Source organism: Nematolebias whitei, chromosome 20 (assembly GCF_014905685.2).
Source record: "Nematolebias whitei isolate Nwh7 chromosome 20, NemWhi1, whole genome shotgun sequence".
Taxonomy (NCBI): domain Eukaryota; kingdom Metazoa; phylum Chordata; class Actinopteri; order Cyprinodontiformes; family Rivulidae; genus Nematolebias; species Nematolebias whitei.
Genome location: NC_056517.1, coordinates 31,573,465 through 31,585,077, shown reverse-complemented (window position 1 = coordinate 31,585,077; position 11,613 = coordinate 31,573,465). Strand labels below are relative to the sequence as shown.

At 38.5% G+C, this 11,613-nt stretch overlaps 1 protein-coding gene across 3 annotated transcripts in view; it reads left to right on the top strand.

The window, feature by feature from the left end:
- stau2 (staufen double-stranded RNA binding protein 2) overlaps positions 1 to 11,613 on the top strand; it is a 111,864-nt gene extending 100,251 nt beyond the window's left edge. For all 3 annotated transcript variants that reach the window (XM_037693888.1, XM_037693889.1, XM_037693886.1), the window contains 2 exons: positions 9,140 to 9,205; positions 10,151 to 11,613. In XM_037693888.1, coding sequence (XP_037549816.1) covers positions 9,140 to 9,205; positions 10,151 to 10,186 — 102 coding nt within the window. In that variant the 3' untranslated portion in view covers positions 10,187 to 11,613. The remainder of the gene's footprint in view (positions 1 to 9,139; positions 9,206 to 10,150) is intronic.

Below are 11,613 nucleotides of genomic sequence, written 5' to 3'. Positions count from 1 at the left end.
GATGGATGGATGGATGGATGGATGGATGGATGGATGGATGGATGGATTGATTCTTGTTTAATAGTACATAACTTTTAAACAGTTTATAGCAGATTAATTTGACTATTTAGCATTTACATTGAAAAATAACTTGGTTATTGTTGCACTGCTATAACACAGTTTACTAGATTTGTTAAGCAGCCAATTTGAGCAAACTCAACTGTCCAGATTACACGATTTAACCTTTTTTGTGATTTACTAACCAGCTGAAATAAAACAAACACCCAATTAAGAAATCCATATGTACCATTAACAATTATTAGACTTAGAGTGAGTACATTAAATGAGCATTATCTTGAATTATTCCTTTTCAAGTGAGCCTTTTCTCAGCATTTGACTTGTCAATCTATAACTCTCTTCAGTTTGATAATTGAAGTTAAAATTGCGACAAGATGATTTGTCAACTTTCTTTAAATAAATAAATAAATTAGACGATATTTACCTGTAACTAGACAGCATTTGTGTGTCCCTGATATCCATGTGGAAGCAAATTTGCTTTTGCTTCTTTTTATTTTTGGCATCTTCTTTCTTCACGTGGAAGTGATGCAGTTACGGTAACTTGGTCACAGACCTTTTGGGCAGTATGCAGTCAACCACAAAGGAACCTAGAGAATCATTGCAGTTCAAGATTAAGAAAGCAATGAAACCATCAGTTGTCGTTAATGTGTCACTATTAAACGTTCTGGTCCGATGATTGCAGAGCTTCAAAAAAAAACAACAACCTCTATTCTGCACTTTTTGGCTTTACAGTACTGTATACCAGGTGAAGCAACAACCTAGCATTCAAACTAATGGCAACTACCAACGAACATGGTCCGAACATTTGAACTTCTTTAACTTTTTTTTAAATTAAATAATCCATAGAATAATTTATCACTGAGAGGTTGATGAAACCGTTTAGTGTGGAGGAAAAAAACAAGTGTTTTGTTTTAAATTAGAAATTCCAACAGAGCCACTCCTCTCCTTTAGCTCTCAACATCCTGTTTGATCACTGCTTCCTAACCCACCACTTCCTCGTTCTTTATTATATGGCAAAGATGCTCCAAAATGTAAACGCTTGCAGTAGCATAGCTGTATTAATGTTGTGGCACCTTTTACACTGCCTGGCCAAAAAAAATGGTCACACACACACATATATTGTTGGACCGCCTTTAGAGTCGTTGTGGCATTGTTTGCATAAGCTTCTGCAATGTCACAAGATGTATTTCCATCCAGTGTTGCATTAATTTTTCACCAAGATTGATGATGGCAGATTCTGACCATTGCGCAAAGCCTTGTCCAACACATCCCAAAGATTCTCAATGGGATTAAGGTCTGGACTCTGTGGTGGCCAATTTATGTGTGAAAATTATGTATCATGGTCCCAGAACCACTCTTTCACAATTCGAGCTCGATGAACCCTGGCATTGTCATCTTAGTACAGTATATGCCCGCGCCATCAGGGAAGAAAAAAATCTATTGATGGAATAACCTGGTCATTCAGTATATTCAAGTAGTCAGCTGACCTCATTCTTTGAGCACATACTGTTGCTGAACCTAGACCTGACCTACTGAAACAACCCCAGATCATAACACTGCCCCCACATGCTTGTACAGTAGGCAATAGGCATGATGGGTGCATCACTTCACCTGCCTCTCTTCTTTCCCTGATGTGCCCATCACTCTGGAATGGCGTAAATCTGGACTCATCCGACCACATGGCATTCTTCCATTGCTCTAGAGTCCAATCTTTATGCTCCCTAGCAAATTATGGCCTTTTTTTCCAGTTAGCCTCACTGATTAGTGGTTTTTAGGGATGCACTGATCATCTTTTTTTTTTTTTTACTTCCAATCCTGAATCTGGATAGCGGCCGATCCCATTCCGATATCATCATCATTATTGATTTTATATGAGGTTGTAATAATCTCCTCTCAAGTACATTTTGTACAAATATATGCATGCATGTCCAAAAAGGCAACCTGAGGTAAGTTTTATTAATGTTGGATACGTTTTAAAGTTAGAATTAAATTCTGCTAACACCAAATACGTTTTTTTTTTTATTCCTAGCTTTAAAATGGATATTAAAGTGATTATTTAAGTGATTGTTTAAAGTTTTTTTTTTTTTTTTAAATAAGAAGCAGATATAAGAATTTTTTCTTCTTTCTTCACTCTTTTCATTCAATGTTTTCTTTTAGATTAATTTGTTTTGTTTATTTTGTTTATTTTAAATGATTGAATAAATTAATAAAATAAAATAAAAAATTAAATGGCTTTAAACATCTCCCGAGTTCATGGTATAAACCAACACAGACATGTTCCTGTTTTTAGTATTTTACATCGCTTTATAATGTAGCTGTTTTTGTTTCGATTTTTTTTTTTTTTTTCTTGTCATTTTCATTTCATTTTTATTTTTATTTTTTATGATTGTCTACTGTTGTACTGATATCTCCTGGAGAGTAAACTATATCTTGGCTGCAAGTATCAAGCTGCGAACTCCTTTGTTTGCTACAACAGATAGTAGTTTGTCATTAATTACGATGAAGTTTAGCAGCTTCTCAGTAAACATTCGAGTTCCGCGGCTTCAGCGGGGTGCTGCTCTTTCTCAATCCGAAGCAGGCAGTCTGATTTCGGTCAGCCGCGCTCAGTCTGCCCTTCCTCCAAGACGGCCAGACTCAGCGGGGCAGATTGGGCGCGGCTGACCGAAATCAGACTGCTTGCTTCGGATTGAGAAAGAGCAGCACCCCGCTGAAGCCACGGAGCTCGAATGTCCATCGTAAAACTAACTTTACCGCAGTTTAATGTGATGCTATGGCTCTGCAGACATTGCACGTTGCTGTCTTGTTTTGTGGTGTTTCTAGTGTAAAATACTTCCAAACAGCGGACATGTTTCGATGAAAAGTCAGTTAGCCGTTAGCCACAGTGCTACTGCACGTTTTAGCTGGCTGCAAACTATGAAATGGATTTCCTGAATGTGAGGCGGGTCTTATTACTCTGTGTTTCTTGAGACATGCCTCCGTTCAGTAAAACCATTCCATAGTTTGAAGCCAACGTGCAGAGCAGCTGGCAGGGAATCACATGAGAAGTTTCAGCAGATACAGACATGCATGATGGATCGGAAATCGCTGCAGATTGGATTGGAAAAAGCCGATACGTAAATTATGCTGAATCGGAGGCCAGTGCTGATACTGGATCGGATCGGCCCTATCCCTAGTGGTTTTCTTAAAGGCTACACAGCTGTTCTGTCCCAATCCCTTGAGTTCCCTTCACATTGTGCGTGTGGAAATGATCTTACGTTCACTATTAAACATAGCCCTGAGTGCTACTGTTATTTTTCTTCCATTTGATTTCACCAAACGTTTTAAGTGATCGCTGATCACGATCATTCAGGATTTATTTTCCGGCCACATTTCTTCCTCAATGACGATGGATCCCCACTATCCTTCCAGTTTTTAATAATTCGTTGGGACAGCTCTTAACCCAATTTCAGTAGTTTCTGCAATGTCCTTATTAGATGTTTTCTCTGCTTGATGCCAATGATTTGACCCTTCTCAAACAAACTCACATCTTTTCCACGACCACGCGATGTGTCTTTCAACATGGTTGTTTAAGAAATGAGAAGCAACTCATTGCTCCAGCTGGGGTTAAATAACTTGTTGCAGCTGAAAGATAATCGCCCATACAGTAATTATCCAATAGGAGGCTCGTACCTATTTGCTTAGTTAAATCCAGGTGGCAGTTTTTTTTATTTTATTTTTTTGTGTGTGTGTGGGGGGGGGGGGGGGGCAGTGTATTTGACATTAGTAAAATAAGGATTTCCCATATTTCATGCAGATATCTCCAGTGTTTGTCCTTCACTGAGCTGCTGGGCCCTTATGCCTGCCTGTCGTATATCAGCAGCGCTGCCACTGTCAAGCTCCTGATTTATGGCTGTTTATCTGCAGCCCCTAACCCACCACCTTTTTCCTTTAACTCCAACAGATGGTCTCTGGCTATTTACTCAGGGAGAAAAAAACTTTCAAACTGATTGAATAAATACAACAACCAAGAAGTTTATGGGGAAAGGTGTTTGTGACTTCGATGTATTTGTTACGGGAAAAAAATCTGTAGGTCTGCCTTTGTTGTTTATTGAGTGTGATGTTAATTAAACACTTCAGTTTGAACTGCTTTCATATGTATGGGCAACCAGGACCTGATTTAGCATACTTGAAAAAAAAAAATCAACTGTTACATCAAGAGTGTACTGATTTGATTTATTATTATTAACATGTAATTGTGGAAACATTCCTTCATCTGTCATGTTCTGCAGGGTTGTCGCTTTAAATCTCTTCAAGTATATTCAACCTCTAAATCTCACTGGTGTCAAAGCTTCACAGAAACTCACACATTGCACCATAAATTATATGTTGGTCTTAGAGAGGCTTCAATTGATTTCTTGGTCTCTGGAGAAAGGCCTTAAGTAGTATCCTGACAGTATCAGTTTTTCCAATCAGTTCAGCTAATATTGTTCTAGATGTTTTTAGTAGCTTTGAGTATCACTTTTTTCCTTACTTTTCCTTCAGTTGATGGATACAAACCAGATTCTGACCCTTGCACTTGTTAGTCATATATTCTGAATCCTGGTTTCTGTTTTCCCTAATCCAAAAGGATTTTGGATACAGGCACAAAGATAATAGATTTGACCATGCTCCTGCGCAGATTGCATTCCATGTAGACGGTATTATGGCGTGTGGTGGAATTTATATTTTCACAGGATTAAAAGATGAACATTTATTTTAGACGTAAGGCTTAAATACAAAACGGTGTTCATGGAGACTTCTCTGTCAGAGCGTCAGACAGTCAGATACCTTTTTCAGGAGAATGTTTCATTTGTCTGGGTCATGGTAACCTTTGGTTTATAACTAATATGAATAAAGCTCAGATGGTTATTGGTGAGCCTTATAATGAAGTCAACTCATCTGGTCTTCACTCCTCACTCAATGACTGAGCAGATCCACTTGTGGCTTTTCTCACTCCTAATTAACCAGTAATGAAATGTAACGGATCCTGGCTAGCATCATTTACACCAGTTGTGCACATAATTTTAAATTTCATTGTTTTTATTTTATTACTATTGTTCAGTCAGTAGGTAATACTATTTATATATATATATATATATATATATATATATATTTTTTTTTTTGTTAGTTCAGCCACTGACCACACAGATATTTAAGATTTTTAGAGAGAGTAGAGATTTTTCTTTGATTCAACTGTCTAGACTTAAAAAAAAAAAAAAGTATGAATGCTTACTTTATGTATACTCACTTTTTGTTTGTGCTCCAGAAACTTTAACTACAATAAAGTTGTATTTACAACATCAAGATAAAAAAGATTTATCCAAAAAAGCTATAACTCATGAAGTTTACAGGCTCTGTCATGATGTAATTTTGGAGCCAAAGTCTGCACAAACTTGGTGTTTTTATGCAACAGTTAATTATTTACCGAAAAACATCCAATGAAAAAAAGGGATATTTATATACAGTAGTATACAAAAAGAACTATCGTATTTTTCAGCCTATAAGTCGTGTTTTGTTTTGTTTTTTTTGCATAATTTACATGCCCTGCGACTTATAGGCCGAAACTACCTATTTATGGATTTTTTTCCCATATTTATAAACTAATTTTTTGCTGAGATATGACCGTTTTCATTCATTCTGAATGAAAAAACATTGAGCAGTACCACTTTCAGCCACTTGATGGGAGCAGAATAGTAGTAGCAGTAAGGCATGCTGTTGTATCATGTAATAGGTAAACGTGGCTATAATGACAAATTCAAAAAAGTTCAAGACAAAAATAACTGGACTTTATTTATTATACTTTATTATTTTTGTCTTGAACTTTTTTGAATTTACCATGTCCTGGATGACTGAGAATCTTCACCAGCTATTAATGGCACTGTCGGCTTGCCATATTCCCCCACCTTCGTTCTGCTCGCTGCTTGGAACAACCTCAACTTCATTTTGCTCCACCGCCCCGGTGAAATGCAGCTAATTTGACCATTAAGTGCATTAAGTAAAAGTTCAACTGAGACACAACTTTGCTATAATTTTAAGCAAACAAATAATTGTTTTTAGGTGGTTATCTTGTTAAATTTGCAGATACTTGTCGCGTGCACGCGTTTACTTCCGCGTTTTGGCTTTTGAAATGCAGCTGATTTTACTGTCAAAATGCATTTATTAAGCAAAAGTTAAACTGAGACACACCTTTTCTATAATGTTGAACAAACAAATAATTGTTTTTAAGTGTTAATCTTGTTAAATTCTTGTTAAAGTCCTCCCGTGCACGCTCCCGCAGCCGCCATTTGGCAGCCCATTGATTTTTGGCACAACACCGTCCCACATTTCTGGGTTTGGCCCACATTTCCAGGTTGTCAGCGGTGACGCATAATAGATGTGACGTATATGGCGAAGCAACATATTTATGGATTTTTCCAACTTTTTAGACATATTTGGACCGATGCGACTTATAGGGCGGTGCAGCAAGTACGTCGGAAATTACAGTACATGAATCAACACAGGTCAACGCTTTGAATGGGTTTTTTTTAAGCTATCGTCTTATTCGCTTACTACAGTCAGACTATAGGGGGCAATATTTCTGTTTTGCCTTAGATTTCAACATTATCTTCCAGAGTCCAGTCACATGCTGAGTTACCATTATTTCTATTACCCTTTGTCTTTAATCTCTTTCCAGTAAACTTTGCTCTGGCACAGAAAAAGTCATGTCAAAGCCATGTTCCAAATATTCCTCTTTAGTATTTTGATGTGTTGTACAATCTACTGGTGCAGCATATACATTTCAGCACTTTCCTTGCAATTTATATTTCTCAAAAAATAATACTGTTATTGAGTAATTTTTTTTTCTCTGAAACTATTCCGTTCAGTTTATTTATATAGCGCCAAATCACAACAGCAGTTGTCTCAGGGCAACGAACAAAATCATTTGCATACACACAAAACCCAATTAGTAAAAGTTATCTACCGGTATCTAAGGACAGAAGCCAGCAGACGCATTGAATCTTGACTTCGTCGCAGTCTCCCATCCTGAGCAAGCACAAAGGCAACAGTGGAAAGGAAAAACTCCCCAGAACCTCCAGCAGAACCAGGCTCAGGATAAGCAGCCATCTGCTTCGACTGGCTAGGTTTGAGAGGACAGAAAGGAGAAGCAAACGAACACAGAGTGGCAGATCCAGGTGTAGGTGCAGGTGTACCTCCTATTGGAAGAAAGACAAAACACAGATGCTAAACTGTTTTAAGATGAAAAAGAAGAGTGTATGTACAGTAGTGTCAACAAAAAAATAAAATTCAGTTGTCTGGGAGCCATTCTGTCAGCCATGTTCAAAATAGACTTTAGTATTTTGATATGTTGTTAAAGTTATTGCTATAATCTGCTGGTGCAGCAACATTTCAGCATTTTTATTGCAATTCTTGCTTTTCCAAAAAAAAAAAATGTTTTTTTGTTTGCTTAAAAAAACAATAATCTAGCCTAATTTAACGTAATTCACTCAGTACTGTTAGTGAGTGGGGGGGGGGGGGGGTGTTCTCCAAAACTAATGTTTTAGCTGTTTTAGCTGTTGGTTATCTCCAATCAGATTTTTGAACGGAATTGAATTGAACTGAATAAATAATGTGTTAAACAGCATAGTAACTGTGACAACTTTCTCTGAGCAGGCTTTACCCATAGAGCCATGTGAGGGAAGTTAATGGAATAAATGAATAAAACCCATCATCTGGTTTACCTTTGACCCCTTTTCTCATAGGTAACATTAAAGTACCTGTGCACTCTCTCTTAAAGTGGAAGGATGTTCTCATTTTTCATGTCAGTGTTCCTATGGAGTACACTTGCAATTAAATATATATTTAGTGAGCTATACGGCATAAGCTCAGAGTTTTCCCACTGAAAAATACTGTACACAATGTTGCCATGATAGTTCATGTATAGGAGACAAGCCCTGTGAGACTGACTGTATGTAGACATGATATATCAGCCATGCTAAATCCAGCTGATAGCGTTGCTTTTCTTTCATGTGATAACTTGCTGCACAGGTTATCTGTGCAGAGCAAGATCTAGCGGTTTAAGGTCCCCGTTACGCCATCTGCCCACATTTAGACAGATGTCATATCCATCTGGAAAAAATCTGTAGAATGAAAGTGTGTTGTGACTGAAAAAAAGCAAAGAGGTTAGGATAACAAAACAGCTCAGTTTAGCAAATTTAATCTCTTTTTGGTGTTTGTGATTTTGCAAAATTCTTCAGAGATTGAATCGCACTGTATGTATGGTAATAACTATTGCAACAGCTCTTTTATTGCCACTTTTGTTGTTGTCTTCCAGAACTCACGTCTTTTATTTGCCTATGTTTACACCAAACGTCCTTCATGTTTTTATTTCTTATATTATAACAGCAGAATTGCTCCAGTTGGCACAAACGATCAGGGAATGAGTAGATATTAAATGACATCATTGGGGTTTTGCTCCAAATTTGGACCTGTAGCCTGTAGGTTTTAATGGCAAAGCGATGGAGTAATAAGCATCGCTGGTTGCAATTATGTCCTATTCTAAATGTGTAGGACATAACAAATTATAAGCTAAATATCCTTTAGAGGAATGTAATTTTACACTAAAAGTTCCTCTTTTTTTTCCCCCACAAATTGTACATGATTAAGCCATCATACAATTAACAACACAAACGTTACATGCACACATGTTTATCCTCAGAGATATTTACTGTGGGAGGTTTTGCGGGCCTGCGTGGTTCTAAGTTGTGTGTTTGAAAGTATTCAGGCCGGCTGCTTTTGGTTTAGCTGTGGCCAACATGAGCACAGTTGTCACTCAGGAAAATGTGGAACAGCCAAAACATAAAGTGGAAATGTTAACCCAATAACGCTAAATAAACATTCGGAGGAGTGAAGCCAAAGGCAACAGAGAGGGATAGGAAAGTGTCCTGCTGGCATCAGGTTTCCCATAGTAAGTGTTATTTGAAAAGCAGCTGAAGGGTGACACTCACTCTCCTCCCCACCCAATTTCCCACTCTCCCTCCCTCCACACTCACATGACCATCTGTTGTTGGCTGTTTTTCTTTTTCAGGCTGCTCTAAGTGCCTTGAAACAGCTGTCGGAGCAGGGACTGGACCCAGTAGATGGCCCCATCAAGGTACAGTAAGACACTGATGGTGCCAAACTGTACAATCACTCATAGTTGGACCAGTGAGGGAGGATGGATGCCATTGAGGAGGAAAGATGTGTGTTTGCGTCAGTCTAGCAGAGTGCAATTTTTTAGCGATTTAGGCCAGCTTATTAACACATTCCGCCGTTTTTCTTTAGAAGAAAGCCACATTGTGCATTTATAAATATATATGTACTGTACGCCAGTAAGTGTTACATAACTTGCATGAGTATTACGTCTGCTGAGTCTCAGTCATAGCGTACAGGTTGCTTATCTCCTCCACCACCAGAAAGGAAGTAGGAAAGACGACAGTGATGAATACAGTGGGAAAGTATGAGTAATGTGAGAGGTTGTTAAACCAGGGAGGAAGTCGTCAAGTGTTTTGGAGTATTTTCATAGTAGGTCTGGCTCTAGAAAGATGCCTTGAAGAAGAAATCTACAAGATTCATTTACCTCCCCAACAGAGATAAATATGGCAGCAATTACACTGTGACTTGGATCACTTACTTCTTACTTCGATTTTTCCCAAATAGTCTTTAAAACCCATTATTTACCCATACCATGCTTGGTTGTTTGAATCCAGGCCATTTTTAGAACAAAGTACAACTTCAAACTTACTCATTCCTTCTTGTCCCATCATCGCCATTTCAGTGGTTTCTTATAAAACTGCAAGCAACTTATCAGTTACTGTGAAGGTCAAGAGCATCTTAAGTGTCTTGAGTCATAGTTTCAGCTCTTTTAGTGTCTCTCATTCTAGAGGAATCACTTTTTTTTTTTTTTAGAATTACTCACTGATGCTTGAGTGAATCCCAGTATCTTCACGAGGAACGCAAAACAAATTACCCACCAAGGGAGTGATTGTTTGTAACATTGCGCAAGTCATTTGAGAAATCCCACCCACTCCACCTAACTCAACTCAATTTGTCTTTTCAGACCGCTGAACCATGTGGGAGGGAGGACGGACATTAAACAGACTAACTCAGGCACCACCACTCAGGTCTGCAAGGATTCAAAGGCTGTCGTCAAGGAGCTGACACCACCAGACCCCTTCAACCAAACTGACCCCATTCCCTCATACCCTACAACCCATAATATCCCAAACTTACCCCCCTCCTATCCCCAACCGTACCCCACGATTGCCACTGTATCCTGCAAAACCTGTAAACATGCAATAGGGTGGATGTGCACCAAGAAATGACCGACTAAAACGCCCGTACCTGAGTCTATGTGAAGACAACACTATCTTAACATGTTTATTGATCATTTCAGTCAAAATTTGGACAAAACAAATACGGAAAACACAAGCAAGAGAGATGATTGCATGGCAATGTTTGAAATCATGGGAAGTCCAAAGCGATTCATTCTGTAAGCCAGTTTTCCATTTAGAGAAGTTGGTATGGTTAAAACAAATCTGTACATCATGCTATTGAATTACAAAAGAAACCTTTAAGGGGAGAAACCAACTGACGCACCGTAGCTTATTTTTCCCAAGGTATTATGTTACTTTTTTTTTTTTTTGTTATTTTATTAATCTAACAATGCTTGAGTACTGTATTTAAAATTAACCAATGCCAGTGCTGTGAAAGTTGTAGTTGTTGTCTTCATATATAGTCACCCAGCTTACCTTGTATGCTGACAAAAGAAAAGAGAAAACAGTTCATCTATCTATATGGATGTGTACAACTTTGCAAGAATATATATATAAAAAAAAAAACTCTAAAAAATTTTTATGTGAACAAAAAGGACAAAACTGGTGTTAGCATTAATTATTAGAAGTGTTGCCCACCCAGTAGGGAAGGTCAGACCAGCCTCTTCTACTTCTGTGGGTCTACCTGTCCCGTTTTAACATGACCACACACTGGCAGATCATCACTGGAGCATTGCCTGAACAACAGCCATGGTCGGGGAGTGGGGGGTGTCACAGTGGTTCTTCTTAAACAAAGAGGCCAGTTGTAATTGACAGCGACTAGACGTTTGTGCACATCCTCTAATGCCAGTAAACTTTGACCTTAGAGTCCAAGAGTTAAGCACAGACTGCATGTTCTCCAGTGATAGAGATGTTCTCATCATTCCGGTGATTTTGTGTCAGTGGATCATCCCCCAATGTTTCTACCCCCCTCAGCAGTTTTGTCGATCACATCTACACCCATTGTGTGTGTTATATGACTTGCCAAGGCATCAACTGGGTGCTTTTAATGCCTGCAGTTCTGAAGTGCACCTTTGGATTGGGGAGAGCCCGTGGCCAAACTGCCGGCTCCCACCACTAAAATGCCACTTCGGATCCCTTTGTCCACTGACATTGAGGATGTGTCGTCTTCTTCGCTGTGAGTGCAATGTGTTATAAGGCCGTTTGTTCCTGAAATGCAGTAAAATCACCTCAGTTCATGTGAAAAAAA